This window comes from Syzygium oleosum, unplaced genomic scaffold, assembly GCF_021117445.2.
Source record: "Syzygium oleosum isolate NSW1041296 unplaced genomic scaffold, Sole_v2.1 Sole_v2.17, whole genome shotgun sequence".
Taxonomy (NCBI): domain Eukaryota; kingdom Viridiplantae; phylum Streptophyta; class Magnoliopsida; order Myrtales; family Myrtaceae; genus Syzygium; species Syzygium oleosum.
The window spans coordinates 2,888,680-2,906,916 of NW_026607501.1; the positions used below are offsets into that span (position 1 = coordinate 2,888,680).

Here is an 18,237-nt window from a genome sequence, read left to right on the forward strand (position 1 = left end):
AAATTTGGTATGTAAACGTAGGTAATGATGTTTTCTATTGAAAGCGCAAATGGCCATGACATCACTTAATATACTAATTTTATAGACTATTCTAATAGAGCTACCAAAATGATCAGTATGACTCCTTAGAACATCAGGCCAAAATATGCAGTAGCTACACCAACCTCTTTTACCGGAACGGAATGCTTGGCGGGCCATACAGCGTATAAGATCCCATTTGTCAACTTATAATCATATCTCTTCTTCTATTTTAACTCACAAAATTTGGGGAAACTACAAATTTACAAAACAAAATGAAAGTGAAAACTAATGCTCTTTCTGCATGCCGTATAAACGGAACGTAAGCAAACGGAAGCAGCTTGCTTGAGATCACGCCATCGAACTATTCCGACCGCCTTATTGAGATTTAGCTTAACGAGGGCTCCTCCATATTTGCTCGTCATACTCCGTCCTCGTTTCTTGGGGCCGCCCGTGGTTGCACTTTAGGCACGACGCGTTCCTTCTGAAATTCAAGTAGTCACACCTGTATAAAGCCATCAGCCATTCAGAAAAGGACATCGCGCAGCCATTCAGGCAGGAAATGGCGTGACACAAAAGGGCAGAGAAACTCACGAAGGACATTCCCACTCTCCATAATTTAACTTTCTTTTGGGACGAGGCTCCTGACAGCACAAGCATTTCTGTTTGCTTGCGAAGTTCATGAAACTGCACCTACAAACAGAGTAACACAAAAATTTACTTTCAGATAATAGCTAGAACAAGTCCACACAATCTCTTAATTCCATAAACGAGAAAGTTTTAAAGGGGGACGCAAGATCTGAAGAACTCACTCTGGGCAATTCCAGTCCCCCTGCTTCATTTCCACCTCATCGACACCAACCTTCTTTGGGCCCTGAGTTTTGCATTTTAGGCAACGTACATTTCTAGAAAAATTGACATAGTTACATCTGCAAAACATAATGTGAATGGGTGTCACTCTAGCTTTTGTATGCAGATGAATCTGAATTACTCCCATTTCATGTGATTAAGCAATCGATGCATCTGTGATCTCATAACATAAAACATGAAAGGCAGCATTAGAGAACTAATTCTACAACTATTCTTCAGCCATTATTGCTCATTTGCAGGGTATGAAAAGCATCCCGAGGAACGTATAAATGAAGCATCAAAACCAAATGGTTATTTCAAGAATAGAAAGAGTCAATGCATTTCATGCATAAGGTTGTAGGCAAGTCATTTAAAACCACTACATCTTCAAAATGGAACAAAAAGCTCAATCATGCCACAAGGGTATTCTGAAATTTGCAGCTTTTATATCAGCATTTTGTTTTTCTAGAATAATGATTCTCTTTCCAGAAACGCACAGCAAATCTAAGAAGATTCATTCATAGCCAATCTAAAAAGGTTTCCTTTTGCAGTCCGATCTAAATGCTTGATCAGATTACCTTCGCATTGACCCACTTGAGAGACTTTGAATACATTGCAGGAAATTATACTCTAACTGGACTTGAGATCAACTGCTCAACAGAGCAAGACAATGAATTTTCAGGAAATTTTCTTAGTCAAGAAAAATCCTCTAAAAATCTTGACAATATTAGGAAACTAAGCAACAATTTTCAGGACATACTTCCACAGAAAATGCATGCAATCCTTAGAATATCTTAAACAGTAAATGGCCTCATTCAAGATTGTTCTACCCATCTACATAAGCTTCAACCAAGAAGCAGAATCCAAGATCATAATCTAACAATACTAACAAAAAGAAGTTCATTCATTCCCAACTTGTGCTTGCCTATTTTTAGTCACTAAACTCATATTCGGATGTTCATTCATGTCCCAACCTGCGCTTGCCCATTTAAACATCTTTTAGTCGCTAAAATCCTGCACCTTATGTCTGTAATGCTTTTACCCCACGGGAAGCATAAAGAACTACAGTTCCCCTATTCTCACGGTAAAGCAACCTTGCACATCGATTAGAATCTCTAAGTCAGTGTCAAAGAAAATAAAAGTAAAGTGATGGAGTATTCACTCAGAAGCAAAGAATCTGTCAATAACAGGACAGCTCAAATGACAGATACAAACCATATAAATTAACTAGACTATGTTATAAATCAGATATCATTTTGATTAATGACCTACACAAGATAATAGGCCATAATCAACAAAATACACAGCAGAACAAACAGAAGGACTTACTCAGGGCAGATCCAATCTCCTTTCTTAACCTCGACATTACCCATGTCAACTTGTTTGGGGCCATCTTCCTTACATTTTAAGCATCGAATATTTTTAGCAAAGTTCAAGAAATTGCATCTGCCACAAAATGAATGCCATAAGTTCCTCGAGAGGCAAAAAACACAAGCAAGCAGTAGATCAAACAGAAAAAGAGGTAAGCAATGTACCAAAATCTTATCATCACATCTAACTAAAAATATTGCTGAAGCTAACACTATAAGGAAGAATTCTCAAAAGGTCCCCCTTGATAACTAGAAGAACAAAAGATACAGACATCAGATTTGGGAATAAAATGGAAAAGCCAAAGATTGCTGTAGGACTTTCTCAACTGGAAATTAAAGTTAGCTTCAGGCTAAATCAACGAGTCAAAAGTCAAAAACCTAATCACAAGCAATGGCTGGCCTACTATATTTCCCATGAAGTTGCTGATCCCCCAACACAAAAAAACAAAAAAGTGGAAATGTATGGTTCTTATAGAAGAAATTATGCTTATAAATTAAGATCAAATCTGATTGCTTGCCGACCAAAATTTTTAATCCTCGCAGAAGTCATGACACAAGTTCCTCAATATCTGGACAGTCTAAAGACTGAAATTATTTAGAGCAATCACTTGTGGTGCTGCTAATAGTTGATGGAGCAGTGTATTTTGTTGACAACAGAGCTTGCTCAGCCAAAGATTCATGAAGGACCATAGAAATATATGGCTCCACAAGTATATTGGCAATTGCCGGAAAGTAAATCACAAGGTCACATCGAATGAAAACATCTCAATGTGATGATATGCGAGTTTTAAATTTAGCCAGAAAAACTTAAACAAGAGGGAAAGATATGTGCAACATGACCAAGCAAAGAGAAAGATATTAGATCATAGGTTAGAAGTAAAATATGGAACTATAATACATTGACAAGAAGGTTATCTAGCAACGGCTTAATACAAAAAAAAAGGAGGAGCTTTGGTTCCGCTCATGCATCTCAGGCTCACTAGCAGACTAATTTGCAAGGGCTCAAACTTCAAGAAACAGAATCCACTTTATATCACAACTTTCAAAGGCATGGAAGCAGTGGGCTCTCGGCTTACTTATCAAACATAAGAGAAAACCTAGCCATAAACCAAGGAAAATATCAAGAAGGCTCTCACCAGTATCAGGAGCAATGTGTTCAGGACTTTCCCACAGACACTCAAAACACTGCTTAAATTTAGATGCACTGAGACACACAAATAAAGGAATCTGATAAAAATTCTATAAGTACTTGTTGACTCTATTAATCTCCATAGGAGCACAAAACATACCTAAAGCAAATACACTGTACTAATATCGATCTCCTAAACAGACTTACTTGGGACACATCCAGTCACCCCTCCTCATTTCCACATCTTGTGACAAATTATCGTCAACAAAATCAATTGATTGCTTTTCTGCACGCCGAGCTTTTGTAGCAGGTTTGGGGAGTTCTGGATCAGGGGATGTCTCACTCAGTTTAACTAACTGAGAAAGCAATTCCCTCGCAGATGATTCAACAAGGTCTCTCCCAGGAGGTTTCTGACCAGCTGAAAAAACAAGTGGATCTGTTGCATAGAATAACAATATCCGGACAATATCTACTGTGCGAGCAGCAGCTTCAGATTCCTTGAGTATCACATAAGCTCTATCACAAGAGCCTCGCAGGTTGCACGCACTGCAGACCTGCATCAAATCATCTCAGTCAAGATGAAGTAGCTTCCCATATGTAGGCAATCAAAATCTATAGAAATGCAACAAAAGTTAGAGTAGGACTTGAATATGAAAAATATATATAAACATACATCCCCTTCATCGAGTCGCACATAGACTCTCAACCTTTTCCCGGAGTTGACAGCCTTGCGAAGAAGATTGGGGCATCCATGCTCCACCACTGTTTGAATGTGTTGTAAAGACAACGATCTGCACCAATAACAACAAGATCATGACTCAAAATTGGGATGATTGTATTCAAGAACAGTTTCAACACAAATGTCAAATGCCACAAGTGGCTGCTGATGCCAGCCCGACAAATTGCTCAGCCTTGATAAGATTCTAACCGTAGTTTGGTCATACTTCTATCCCAAACAAATCAACAGCATTGTGCGCGAAGTTTGTGAGTCCGCACAATGATTCGAAACAATCATTCTTCTAGCAGACCTGAACCTCACACCAAATAAAAGCAGCCTCGATAGTTGCACAGTGATTGACTGTCGCACCAAAGTATTAAAGACCCTGCTCTGCACCGTGTTTGAATCTATAGACTATTCGCTCGTCTCCTTAATTTCAAAGCTTTAGAATTAGGCAAGTCAGAGCCTACATGTGAGGTCGTGCGATCGAGCGATTGAATATCAGAACAAGTAATCATCTATCAGCTTAAGCTTTCCAATTGCAATCATTGGTACCAAAATATGACACACCCTCAATTCTTGAGCCTCATTGAAAATGAGAGCAAGTCAAAGCCTATATGTGAGGTCGTGCGATCGAGCGATTGAATATCTGAACAAGTAATCATCTATCAGCTTAAGCTTTCCAAATGCAATCATTGGTACCAAAATATAACACACCCTCAATTCTTGAGCCCCATTGAAGATGAGAGCCGACAACTCATATCCGAATCCGATAATCTGATCACACGCACTACTTAAAAGACCTCCAGATGGAAAAAAATAACAACACCCACTTCTCCAAAAGAACCGAGGAAAAACCCCCCCCCGACAAACATAACGAGCGAAGAGCAGATAGGCCACGGTCCGCGTCTCCTTACTTGAAAACGTCGTATCTGTCGCGCGCGAAGCTGAGGCAAGGATCCTTCAACGAACCTACTTCCTTGTACAGCGCGCCGTCCTCGACGACGTCGCCTAGCTCCTTCCCAACCGGAACCTCGTCGCTCCCTTCGCCCGGAGGCGACCGCCCGGCGAGGTAGCCCTTGGCCTTAAGGCGGTCGACGAAGCTCACCCACTCGGGCCACGGGTGGTGGAGGAGGGGCGCCTGCGAGGCCACGGGCGCGGCGGCTTCGGCGGCGGCGGAGGCGGAGGAGCAGTAGCTGCGGAAGCGGAGCGGCCTGGGGAGGAGGAGGAGGGGAGGCGGAGGAGGGAGGGGAGCGCGGGGGCGGAAGAGGGCGGTGCCGAAGAGGAAGAGCTTGGAGGCGGACATTGTGCTGCGGTGGCTGACGGTGGCGAGGGAGGGAGGGGCTCTAGACGGTGTCCATGGATGGAGCTGAGCGGTGTGGTTCGAGAGGGGTTTTTGGGGGAAGACGAGAGAGGGTTTATGCACGCTGTAGCAATCATAAGATGAAAATGATTTCCTTTCTAAGGTATGCCTTTTCCTTCTCGACTCCCTAGTAAAAATATGTGTACCTAAGGTCAATTTCAGCGTCGGGCACTTAATTCGAATGTCGCGCGACCTTTGATGATACGAGATCTGGGTCATGGAGCCGATCGATGATCGGGGCTCCGATGAAGAAATTCGCCTTTAGGCTATACTCATAGAGAACGGATTAGGGTGTTTGGATTCGATATTTCCCTCCGATGCTTAAGTCGATAAGCGGTTGAGGAAGAGTGAGCTTGGTGACTAGAGCAAGGATGGCTTATACATTACTGGCCATGGAGGGCCGCCATTTATAGGTGAGCTTACCGTCGATGGCAGTTTCTTTGTATTGATGGAGAGCTTGCTATCGTCTTATCGAAGAAAAGGAATACAAAGTTCAAGTATCGTTGTTTCTATTGGCATCGCTATTGACCACGGCATGGCGGTCGTTGCATTTGAGCGACCACCATCGAATGGTCGTCTAAGATCGATTCTCCCTCTCTCTTCATCTCCAAGATTTTCTTTAGATCTAAGGCTGCGCAGCCACCATTGTTTTCCACTCCTCAAGCGACAATGGCCGTTGTATAGTGGTACAATCGCGGTGGTGGTAATCAACGTCAATATTAACTGTCCGTCACGACGACATTAATTCTAAATAACCTATTTTAGATTTTGTTGGGGTCCAATCCTAACCCAAATTCACCCGAATTCATAGACTTTGCACTCGGCTATATCAATCATTACAATATTTTTTGGAAGAAAAATATAGAATATGGACAATCCGACATATTTCTAACCTAATTTATCTTATCAGAAATTTTACCTCGACGACCAAACCCAATTTGAAAAGTTTTGCACTTGTGCACGTCAATTGTTTTTGACACTGATTTTTTAAGAATCTAATAGACATGGAAATGTAAATTTATAGTTAGGCACTGTACCTCAAATCTCAATTCTTATTAGTCTTGTATATTAATTTTTACAAGAAGATTTAATTATCTGGTCACGAATAACGTTAATGTACCTTAACATTAATTTGTGTAGCTTAACTTTTTTTGATAAGCATACAACATTCAAATAACTAAACCGGTGACCTGAACATTTCATTTTAATTTGATTAATCAAATCATAATCTTATAAAACACTATAGTTTCATCGTATTAAACATCATACAAATGCAGCATATATATATTTATATATATTTATCTTTTATTTTGACAAACATATATTAAAAAAGAGAAGTTTCTATCGATTTTTTATTTATTTATTGTCCCCATTTTTCGTCCCCCCTTGGCTGGTAAAAACCCCCCGGATCGTCGCCATAAACCCCCTCGAAGTCCTTCCCTTTTCTTCTCCTTCTTCTCCATATTCAACGCGCGAAGCCCGTGGAAGAGCCGCGAGATCCGCCGCGCCACGTCACTCCGCCGCAATGAGAAGGGCTTCCTCCGTCGCCCTCGCCGCCCCCTCCTCCTTCCTCTCCCGCGTCCTCGCCTCCCCCGCCGGCGGCTCCTCCGCCGCCTCCGTCCACCCCCACCGCCGCCACCGCCTCCTCCAGGCGGCTCTCTACGGCGGCGGCGGCGGCGGCGGCGGAGGCGGCGGAGGAGCCTATTCCCGGCGCGCCGGCGGCCGCTGGTTCTCCCGCCTGCTCGATTCGCCCCGGGCGGCCTCTCTCGGCATTGCCGGCGCTCTGTTCGCGACCTCCGCCGCGTCGGCTGCCCTGTCCGGCGAGGTCCTCGCGAAGGAGCCGCCGTCGCCCGAGGTGGTCCCGAAGGAGGTCGTGCTCTACCAATACGAAGCTTGCCCCTTCTGCAACAAAGTTAAAGGTGAGGTACCCTGCGTTGGCTTTGTTCGTTCGTTCTGTCTGGTGTTTGGGGGCGATGATGCGATCTCTGTCTATGTCGTTTTGAGTGATCTGGTGTAGTTGCGTGCTTTTGTTGTATTTTTCTTTCAAAGCTTCGATTGAGCTGAATTAGTTGAATTTTGAAGTGCTCCCGCCGGTGATAGTTTTGCGAGAGAGAGAGAGAGAAATTGTTTCGAATCTTGGCAAGATGCATCTGGAATTAAACAACTAGTCAGGGAAGTGGGCGAATTGTATAATTCAATTAGAAAGATGAAAAAGTTGGATACTGGAACCTTGTTTGGAAATTTCTGGTTATACGTTTGGTCAGATTTGATCTCCTAAAGGCGCTGCTGCATAATATGCCTGTTGGTAGTTGATTGTGAATGGAAAGGGTCGGTTCTGTTCTTATGCAGCCTCTTACTATTCATCTTTTACACCTCGGAAGCTTGAAAAATGGAGACGTGAGCCTTTTGTCTTTTAGCGCCAAATAATATGAAATTCGGGATCTTGCTTGTATTAATGGCTTATGGCCGCATAGATGGCACCCTTAAATCCTCTATCGGGTTTGGAAAATCACAAATTAGTGTCTCACCTATCGTAGCTTAGCCGTAATCATTGTATGTTGAGAGGTGGAATAGAAAAAAGTATTGATCTAGTGCATTTCTTGGTTAGTGACCTGTTACAATTATTTCTTGTTGCGACTATCAATTTAATCCAAGCAGGATGGTCTCACAGTCAATATTGTCCTCTTCTTCCATTTTTCTGTTCTTTTTCATATCGTACTTAGTTCAAGTTTCCTGTCAATTGCAGCATTTTTGGACTATTATGACATCCCCTACAAGGTTGTTGAAGTAAACCCAATTAGTAAGAAAGAGATAAAATGGTCCGATTACAAGAAGGTTCCTATACTGATGGTGGATGGCGAGCAGCTAGTTGACTCATCAGGTTCTGTGTTCCCCTTTTGTTGCTACAACCTATATTCGTGAATTTGTCTACCTTTAAATGCACAGTGAGAAAACTATGTTCATTGAGGATATTTTTCTATATTATTCAGCCCATAAGCCCCTTGTTACTTTTGAGTGCCATTGTGATCATACCTTAAATGAAAAATTTGAATCCTGCAGTTATCATTGACAAGCTGGGTCGAAAAATTCTTCCTGAAAAGTCAGCCAAACCAGCCACAGAAGATGATGACGATGAAGAGAAAAAGTGGCGGAGGTGGTCTCCTTTTTCTATAATATGACATGATGTGTTATTGTCGACGATACAGCTACACTCATAAAGTCCACCATGTCAATTGCAGACCGTAAAGAAATATTTACTTGTTAATACAAATTTGGGAAATCTCATATCTTTTGCAAGCCATCCAAATCGTGTGCATTAATTATTTACTTAGTATCAGCCAGATCAAATGGGGCTTCATCTGTGTGCCTTAAGCTATAGTGTAAGTCTAGAAACTTCCAATATCATGCGAAGAGTTGATGATTGTGCTTCAATTTGTTCTAACTACAGATGGGTTGACAATCACTTGGTGCATGTCTTATCACCAAACATCTACAGGAATACCTCCGAGGCTCTCGAGTCATTTGATTATATCACAAGCAATGGTAAGACATGCTTGTTATTTTGATGTGAAGTTACAACTGATATTTTGATTTACCTTCCTCGCCAAGATGATTGATAAGTTTGGCAGCAAAAGAAGATGATTGATAAGTTGTATGCTGCTCATCTGGTAGGATAGGAGGATATATTTTTTATTGCTTCACTAGGAGGGCAACGTATGCTTCTTCATCTCGTCTCTATAACAGCTCATGTGTACGACCCAGGAGAGTGTTTAGCAGCCAAGGCTACAGATAACAGTAATTGCTGGATAAGTAGAGCGAGTCATCAAACTGTTGTATGCAAGTTTCTATATGATTGACACCTAAGAGATTGTAGTTTATATGTGGAGATGAATGACGGAGCCAATTACATAAGTTTTCTTTGGCGTGATCTATCATTGGTATTTTTTATTATAGCTATTATAGATACAATTGAAATAGAATCCGTGGAGTAAAAGCCATGCCGATCTGGTCGCTGTCAAAGTATGCCATTTGTTTTGCTGTATGATATATAGCTTGGCTGTTTGATAATATATATCCTTTCAGTCGGTTTGATTGAAGGAATTCCATCTAGGGTTCTTGTCTATGATTAATATTGTTCAGGTGGAATTAACTCCTAATGATGTAGATAGATGGAAATGCATGATTTTGAAATGAGCTGTAAGCGTCATTGGATGATTGCAAAACTAATGCATTGGTACTTGCCTTTGGGATTGGCTTCATGGGTTTGTTTTACTCAAATATGGCCATGTACTTGGCTCAAATAAATAAAAAGTGGATTTGTTTATGTAATTCTCATCATAATGTGATCATAAATATGTAAAATGAAGCCATGAGCTTGGATTGGCTTATATTGCTGATTTATTTTGTCTTAGAAAGCTGGAACGTGATATACTGACATATTGCAGTGGAGTGATATATGTTATGTGCTTTGGCCTGCTGTGGTGATGTCACCTTTTAAGTTGTCAAATGTGTTCACTTTTGTTTCACATAATCATGCTGCATAACAGGAGAATTTATTTTTGAGGGAGTGTGAGGGGAAAAGGACTTAGTTATGTTGATTTGCTGATGAGGTGATTTGCTATCTTTCAAATCCAATTTGGTTGTTTTGGTGTTTGTAATGTCGAATGCTCAAAGTTCATTATATTGGTATTGCTTTAGAAAAATGTGCAAGGTGGGTGTTTAGTGTCATCCATCTATTTGCAATACTTTGGTCGATAATGTTTTTCAGTTTGTTGTAAGAATCTTTCTGTAGAACTGGCTGCGTTGGTGTCTAGATTTACACATTCTGTAATTCCAGGTAATTTCAGCTTCACTGAGAAAATTACGGTAAAATATGCTGGAGCTGCTGCAATGTACTTTGTATCCAAGAACTTAAAGAAGAAGTACAATATTACTGATGAACGTGCTGCCCTCTATGATGCTGCGGAGACATGGGTTGATGCCTTAAACGGCAGGGAGTTCTTGGGTATGCACTCTAGATATGGAATAGTTGCTTGAAACATGCTTCTTTTAATAATTATATCAGTCTTTTACTTATCTACTGACCTCTTTTGATAGATTGTGTATTACATATTTTCAATGCATGTGGTGTAGTCATTTTGCATTCTGCAAGGCTATTGTGAGGTAACTACCCCTCCCTGATAGAAGGGAAATTTTTGTGAAAGGAGGCAGATGTTGTGATTATACAGTTCTGGATCACCTTTGTCACACTCCACCTTGGATGGGCCACTGGCTTTTGCACTGATTGCTTTACTTGCATCACTGGTTTTATTTGTTCTGCACCTCACATAGGTAACCAACTCTAATGGATGAGCTGAATGTTCATCATCTACTGGGATAAGCTTTTGGGCCTAAAGTAAGTAGTGTATCATTTAATTTGTAAGAGAGCACGTATCAATATATTTAAGCCAAAATACCCTATTCTTACTCTAAAATTTCCCATTTTCCCTTCATTTGATTTCTACTCTAATATTGTAATGCAATTTAGTTTTAAAGAGAAAAACATAACATTGGCCAGAGAACAAGGATGCAATTATAACAGCAATAATTTAACTACAGCTTTCTACTAAAAAGTGCACCCGGTGAAATTCTGTAATTGTTCCTACAATGCAACAATCAATTTCATCTTCTTTCATTTTTTTCCTTCAATTTTTGAATAAATGTTCTATTAAGTTATTGAAAGAATAGTAAAATGTTCATTTAGTGTTTGCTTTCTAGAATAAAATTCATTTAGTGGTAAAAAACGAAAACAATGTCAAGTATTTTATTTGTCACCCAATGGAAGTTATTGACTTTATTATTGATTCATTACGACGTTGCATAAAATGAAATTATTGCATATGAGTGTGGCGCATGCATACAAACTAGTTTTTCTTTAAGCTGGGGTGGCTTCCTAGAAATGAATATGATAAGGTTCAAAATTACATATTTGTTAAGCTAGAAAAGTTAATAGATCAATTTCTTTGGTTTATTATGTTTATTTACTTTGGGCCTGTAGAGATGATGGACAGAGGTTCTGCCTTCTGACAAAGTACTAATAATAGCATCTCCACTGTGAGCTAACAGGATATGAGACAATTTGGTGTATAAGTGATGTCTCCCACCTACATTAAAAAGTTGGGCTGGGATGTAGGCAATAAAAGATATGCTCTCTTATTCTTGAAAGTTGTGGCAAATTCCTTTTTCGGGAGATTTAGGAAATGTTCATTAACTATCGATTCTCGAAGTGTGTACTTTTGGCATGATGCTTTGTGTTGCTGACCTTTTTAAGCATATTAGAGTGATAATGCTTGAGGTGAAAACCTTTTATGCGACTCATATAAAGCTTTTATTGATATAGCTGTTAGTTGAATGCTGGAGGAAAGTTTTAAATGCACGAAAGATTGTCTGTGATCATATGCACCTTGTTCATAATGGTGTCCGCACCTCTGTGGTCAAGATGTTTACTCATCATAATATCTGCTGTTTCAGGGGGCTCAAAGCCTAATTTGGCTGATCTTGCCGTCTTTGGTGTTTTAAGACCGATCCGTTATTTGAGATCTGGTAGGGATATGGTGGAGCACACTCGTATTGGTGAATGGTACTCAAGAATGGAGAGTGCTGTGGGAGAGTCCTCGAGGATTAAGGCTTAAACTGGAATCCTGGTAGATTCAGGAACACGCTTTCTGCTATTTAAACTAATGCTCGCTAATTGGTTCTGTATCCCAGTATGGCCAGCTGTAAAAAGAGACGAGTCCATAATATTCTTGATTTTTTACCTTCCAAGATTTATAATATTTGGTGGTAATGTCTTACCAAAAGTTTTGGGATTCTTTCATCATTGTTTCACCTTGTAATAATTTCCAACCGATATGAAGGAAAGGAGGAGTTTTATATACGTGATTATTCAGTACTGCTGAAACAATGGCCGTTTCTTGTGTATAAGCTGTTTATCTGGTTTGACTATTATTCTGCCAGGACCCAGGTGCTGCCCCTATTTATGTTATGAAAAATGAGAAGTTTGTTTCCTTTCTTCTGTTCTTGGACAATCCGCTAATTGTAACTCCCACGTTTTTGTTCCGGCACGTGGGTCCGGAGTTTGTAGCATTGACGGTCTGAGACATCATCGGCCGAGTTGGCGCCATGACTGGGCATTGTGGATAGACAAAGGTTGCAACGACTGGCGCTTGAATTGTGCTCGGAAGTGAAAATTTCCCTTTACTGGTGAAAATGTAGTACAACAGGAATTGCAGTTTAATAGACAGAGATTCAGGGAAGGTGCTAATTTTGTATCCCTCTATGTGCTACATCGGTTCATTTTCATCAGATGCTTAAAAAGACGTTAACGTAGGAATGTCATTTTCATCAGATGCTTAAAAAGACGTTAACGTAGGAATGTCGTAGCTGTGCCCCTATGTACCCCAAACTCATGCGTACAAGATACTAGCGTATTGACTTTGACAAAAGCCTACATATACGCAAGCAAATGGGACTTTGTACTTTCACCTAAATGATGCAACATACTAGATCCCAAGTAACAACAGACATGATACGATGAGGTTCCGGTTCGGTGGTGCTAAGGTGAGCTTGCGGTGCAGAGACCGTGAAGGGGGGAGCGTACCACACAGTGTCGAGTCTGTTGGCACCGTAACCAATGAAACGAGGATGTGCCCGCCTCCTTGAGGACGGCGACCGCGAGGAGGAAATATGTGAGATCGCGCTCGTTAATAGTAACAAGCCTGAGCGTGAGGAAATCAACACCGTTCCCTACATTTAGAAGGGCGATCAGATCAGCGGTCACGTCCAACAATGGCATGGCCTCACCAGTCTGCCAGGCTAGTCCACTCGGGTTCATTACGAAGGAGCCTCTTCCCGTGTGCCCCGAGGTGCTCAAGGAGCTCGGCATTGCCCCGCCGGACATAGTTTGATTGCGGGTCGAAATTCACCAATGTTCATGGCTTTTTTATTTTCGAGGGGAAAAAGCATTGACATTATTGGCAAGTGATTTTTTAGTGTAATGAAGGAACATAAAAATTTATGCATGTACTGAGGTGTTGAGAAGTTGATAAAATGCAGTGCTTGGTAATATGTTGTGGCCGAACAAATCTATGGGTTTGGACAGTTTCTCTACCCATAATTTGTAATAAAGAAAATTCTTGAGAAACCATCCCACGTTGCTCAAGCCATGATTGGGACATGCAAAAACTGAAGAAATTGTCCAAGCAGTTATAAATCTATTGAACGAATGCGAATTCAGTTTGAAATTTTCCAATTTTGTCAATTTAGTGGGAATTCTAATATAGTCTTTCCAGCTAATTTTCGTTGGACATCGCTGATGTGGCAGTGTGCCATGGAGGACGGCAACAATGATCCAACCACTACGTTAACGAATTCCGGCGAAAATTGATTAGAAGAATTACACTGAAATTTTGCGAAAATTTCAGGTCTAAATTGAAAAAAATTTGAAAAGTTTAGGGAAAATTTGATATCCATACAATATATTTAGGATTAAATAGATAATTTCCCTCGCAAAAACTATCAGCGTGAAGAATATATCTTCTTAAAACGCGAGAAATGCTCGTAAATCGTCCTATCCACGTTCTTGGGCAAGGCAGGTTTCACCCATAGAATGACCGCAACGACATTTTATGGGTGAAACCTTATCAGTGTGTTCTCTTCACTTGACAGATTTCTGCTAAATGCCCTATAATATAAAGGAGGACGATGCGAGTAGTCAAATGTCTGTTTCTATGATCAGCTGACCGTTCGGAAGATGCATCGCACCGGACAAGAAAAAACTCGAGTCGCAAGGTAATGCATACATGGTCCTCATAGGATTTAACTATTGCCAGCAAAAGAATCCAGAATCTTCACTTATGCAGGCACAAGATTGGATTTCTACAGCGAGTAACTAGCTCAACAAAGTATGAATCGTGTGCGCCTTTCATTTTATCAGCTAAGTCTAACCCCACAGAGCCGCCTAACATGCTGACATTGTCCCATCTAGCTAGTTCGAACCACTTAGATCAGCTAGCAATTACAGAAATCTTCTCTACTCTGCATATGGTACCAGTACAGTCGTACATATCATGAATACTAGGCTAATATGAGCGCAAGTTAATTCCTTGTTGGGAAAGACAGGGCACGACAGCGAACGGAAGGAGAAACGTGCACCACCGTTGCCAAGTTGTCTTGCAACAAGAACTGAGTCTAGCTCTAACGAGGCACAATCTGCTCAAGCTCCCACATGAGAAGCTAAAGCTACATTTCCCCTTCTATTACATAATCACATGTCCAACAGTATAAGTGCAAAGCAAGAGATTTAACAATGTCCTTTTCCTATCTAGAATTCATGATAGCTCGTTAATGTCGCCAAACCCAAAATCTTCATGTCGAGAGACATGAAAGAATGTCTGGTGTTGTGCTTCAAGCCCAGTTATATTAGGCACTACCATATGGTGGGAACCTGAGGCGTTCACAGATATGAGCAAAGTGTCTGTAGCAACATGTCGGCTTCTTCTTCAATCTGCATTCCGAAAAGAAGGTCCATATGTACCCGTTATTGTGCACATAAGTAGAATAACTCCAAAAATGTAACCCGTATTTTGAACAAATAAATTACCTCTTTTTGTATTTTCAAGGACTTATCCAGTTCAGCAACCTTATCAGCAATTGTGGATATCATAGACTTCTCCTTATCTCCTGTTATGAGCAGGTAATAGACTTAGTATGATAGCAGTAAAATATTAGGCGAGTTTGATTCAGTTCTAAAGGATCGAATATAATAGAAGATAATCTGAACTCACTTATTTGTTCATGTTGCATGAAGAGCCTTTCCTTTTCCTCCTCAAATTTGGACAAAATATCTATGGAATGGCGGTATGATGGGGAAAGGACATGGCCAACAAAACCAAATATGTAATCAGACTAGGCAAGAACATTCTATTGGGAAAAACTGGAAGAAAACCCAATCATGGTTCATCATGTATATTTCTTTAAGATGAAGGTGCGTATGTTACAAGCTAATTCATTAGGGAAATATACAGTTTATCAAGCATTCTCTCAAATTGTAGATGGTGTTTGCCTATAAACAATTTGGAACCAATAAAGTTACCATTTAAAGCCTGCAAATGGGCTTGATGATGAGAAGCTTTATCCTCACAAAACTTCTCATTAAGTTCATGGAACTTGGCAGTTGCATTCGTGATGCTACTTTCACACTGCACATCATCATCACATCAAGTGAAATTCTCTCTGAGCAAAAACCACGTCACCAAGGTATACCTTGTTCAATAGAATAGAAATATTACGATTTTAATCACTTACTTCTCCAAAACTCTGTTGAAGTAACTTCACTAAAGATTGACTACATAAAGAACATATTCATTAGATATAAACATTATACTGAAGCAAAGTTAAAAATTGCACGTATCTATTTGAATTTACCTATTCTTCTCATGTTCTGACTTCAATTCATCAACCTCTGACTTGATCTGAGACATCAAACTATCCCGCCAAGGACAAATAACAAGAAAGTAATAAATAAGAAATGATCACGATAAAATGACCATGGGAAACCACAAGACGAAAGATTTCAACATACCGATGCAAATAGAGTTTTTGTCGTTGAAATAGAACATGGATCGGCTTAATTAATTAAACAGCTCTATACGAATTGAACAAGTATAGTACGCCATGATTAAGCTAATATCAACATATAAGAAGCAGGTGGAGCCATTTAATCCTCAATCCAAGCATCTCTTTTGTCAAATGAAAGGTATAAAGAAGAAGGCCCAGCGATCATGCTCTCACATGATATCTAAAACCTAGAAGAAAATGAAGCAAAGGATTCAGTATTCCACGAACATTAATGTTATCAGCATACTTATTATCGAGTATTCAACTAATGCAGTCTGATTCAGACTGCCAAGGGAAAGACAGGAACAAGGGTTCCGAACATCGATAGGTAAAATCTCAAGAGCACGGTCAATACAGAGCAACGCAAACTCGATGTCTATTGAAAGGTAGATTGATTCAACACTCGAACTCTTCAGCCTAATCAGTAAAAAATTTCCCGCGCTCACCGACTAAGATAATGAATCAACATGCATTCAACTTTACCAGTCACTTCATATCGACAACACTAATAAACTTTGATCCGCTAGTAAATTAAAATCAACTAGACATTGGTAAATCCCAATGTAGTTACTTAACTCGACGAGTTTTACAGAAGTTTCACATCGACGATACCAGTAAACTTCGATACGCAGGGTTCAAATTCAAATCTCAACTGGTCAAAGCTAGTTTCATTGATGAAAGCTACCCTGGGACAAGCAACTCTAACCTAGTAGATTCAGAGACTACATGTGCCAATAGCCACCAAATGTTTGAGCGAGAGACGATAGGATTTGGGTAGAAGCTTAAGCTGTCAGATAAATGCGTATATTAATATTTAAATATTCTATCATGAAAGCATGACGTAATATTTTAAATATTCTAACACATCCCATTCACATGAATGCGCTTTATTCTAACCCTAAAGAGCGGAAATATGTAATAATTCTAATTGGGGAGGCCCCTGCTACAAGGCACTGTCACAAATCGCAACCTATCGGAAGAAAAATCGGGGAAAAACAAATTGAATCACCTCGATATGGTCTCATCGTTCTTCTTTTTGAACTTCCGATTTTCCTGTGCCATGGAATTTAACCGGTTCATACGGCTGCAACATTTCAAACTTTTTCGGCGTCGGTCGGATTTCTCAAATCAAAGAGCGCAAAAAACAGGGGAGATCACTTCAGAGCTTACGCATAAAGCCCGGAGAGATAGGCATTCAGTTCGTCTGCCTTCCTCTTCTTCATCTCTTGGGAGAGAGAGAGCGAGCTTGTGAATCGCAAAGCTTCTGGGTGGGGAGGAAGGAAAGGGCTCTTGGGCTGGCTCGCTCGGCTCTGTTCAGAGGGGTTTCGGATGGCGGAGAGCGTGTCCAAATTTTCGTTTTTTTGCGGGAGATTGGGCGGTATATATTGACAGTTTTACTCTATTTTCTGAATTTTAAAATTAGGGCAGCGCTATTTCCGATTAAATTCATCCAAAGTCAAGAAAAACAAAATTATCCCCGATCATTCAATTGCAATTTAAAGTCGTCGCCTTGTATTTATTTCCGCTTCTTCTTCTTCTTCTTTTTAGTTTTTTTTAATGGTTAATACCACGAAAAACCCCAAACTGGTACACCCTGTGACAAACTTACCTAAAACTAATTTTTTAATCACCAAAAATCCCAAACTGGTACACTTGTGACAATTTTATCCTAAGTTAGTTTTTATTAAATTTTACTATCAAATTTCTGAATTGGAGTTAGTTTTTATTAAATTTTACTGTCAAATTTCTGAATTGGAGGACACCTAATATACTAGTTTGGAGTTTTACTTTCCGTTTGTCATAGATATACCAGCTTGTGATTTTTCGTGGTATTTTTTCAATCTAACAAAGGGTATATTTATCACAAATATATCAGTTTGAGATTTTTAGTGATAAAAAAATTATTTTTGGTAAATTTGTCGTAGGTGGACCGGTTTGGAGTTTTTGGTGGTCAAAAAATTAGTTTAGGATAAATTTGTCATTAACATACCAGTTTGAGGTTTTTCGTGATATTAACCCTTTTTTTAACGACTCCAAGTGTCTTGTTTTTGTTTATCGTGGGTGTCCATCTTTTTTATTATTCCATAGGAGTTAGTTTTGTGGAAAAAAGAAAATTTTTCAAGAAACTTAATTC

At 40.0% G+C, this 18,237-nt stretch overlaps 3 protein-coding genes across 3 annotated transcripts; 1 reads left to right on the forward strand and 2 right to left on the reverse strand.

Moving 5' to 3' along the window:
• Positions 1-18: 18 nt before the first annotated feature.
• On the reverse strand, positions 19-5,482 carry LOC115663778 (zinc finger protein VAR3, chloroplastic). Its single transcript, XM_030585757.2, has 7 exons — positions 5,002-5,482; positions 4,040-4,157; positions 3,574-3,920; positions 2,197-2,313; positions 831-947; positions 613-711; positions 19-523 (listed from the first exon to the last, which is right to left on the reverse strand). The coding sequence occupies exons 1-7, from the start codon at positions 5,388-5,390 to the stop codon at positions 412-414; spliced, it is 1,299 nt and encodes a 432-aa protein (XP_030441617.2). The 5' UTR covers positions 5,391-5,482; the 3' UTR covers positions 19-411.
• A 1,475-nt stretch (positions 5,483-6,957) lies between these two features.
• Positions 6,958-12,361, forward strand: LOC115676598 (uncharacterized). The gene is made up of 6 exons (XM_056318948.1): positions 6,958-7,366; positions 8,194-8,328; positions 8,508-8,601; positions 8,896-8,990; positions 10,285-10,452; positions 11,958-12,361. The coding sequence occupies exons 1-6, from the start codon at positions 6,973-6,975 to the stop codon at positions 12,116-12,118; spliced, it is 1,047 nt and encodes a 348-aa protein (XP_056174923.1). The 5' UTR covers positions 6,958-6,972; the 3' UTR covers positions 12,119-12,361.
• Positions 12,362-14,622: 2,261 nt separating this feature from the next.
• Positions 14,623-17,384, reverse strand: LOC115676729 (uncharacterized). The gene is made up of 8 exons (XM_056319384.1): positions 17,274-17,384; positions 17,113-17,187; positions 15,912-15,971; positions 15,792-15,831; positions 15,580-15,685; positions 15,272-15,331; positions 15,088-15,167; positions 14,623-14,991 (listed from the first exon to the last, which is right to left on the reverse strand). Exons 1-8 carry the CDS (start codon positions 17,324-17,326, stop codon positions 14,941-14,943), a joined length of 525 nt encoding a protein of 174 aa, XP_056175359.1. The 5' UTR covers positions 17,327-17,384; the 3' UTR covers positions 14,623-14,940.
• Positions 17,385-18,237: the final 853 nt, after the last annotated feature.

Bases quoted from the DNA above. Each gene is read 5' to 3' on its own strand.
- LOC115663778 (XM_030585757.2), bottom strand. From the start codon at position 5,390: ATGTCCGCCTCCAAGCTCTTCCTCTTCGGCACCGCCCTCTTCCGCCCC. The intron at 3,921-4,039 runs GTATGTTTATAT...GATTTGATGCAG, and splicing joins TGCGACTCGATGAAGGGGAT to GTCTGCAGTGCGTGCAACCT. The intron at 524-612 runs GTGAGTTTCTCT...GGCTTTATACAG, and splicing joins GGAGAGTGGGAATGTCCTTC to GTGTGACTACTTGAATTTCA.
- LOC115676598 (XM_056318948.1), top strand. From the start codon at position 6,973: ATGAGAAGGGCTTCCTCCGTCGCCCTCGCCGCCCCCTCCTCCTTCCTC. The intron at 8,602-8,895 runs GTGGTCTCCTTT...TTCTAACTACAG, and splicing joins GAAGAGAAAAAGTGGCGGAG to ATGGGTTGACAATCACTTGG. The intron at 8,991-10,284 runs GTAAGACATGCT...CTGTAATTCCAG, and splicing joins TGATTATATCACAAGCAATG to GTAATTTCAGCTTCACTGAG.
- LOC115676729 (XM_056319384.1), bottom strand. From the start codon at position 17,326: ATGAAGAAGAGGAAGGCAGACGAACTGAATGCCTATCTCTCCGGGCTT. The intron at 15,332-15,579 runs GTAACTTTATTG...GCCATTCCATAG, and splicing joins CCATTTGCAGGCTTTAAATG to ATATTTTGTCCAAATTTGAG. The intron at 14,992-15,087 runs GTAATTTATTTG...TTCGGAATGCAG, and splicing joins CCTTGAAAATACAAAAAGAG to ATTGAAGAAGAAGCCGACAT.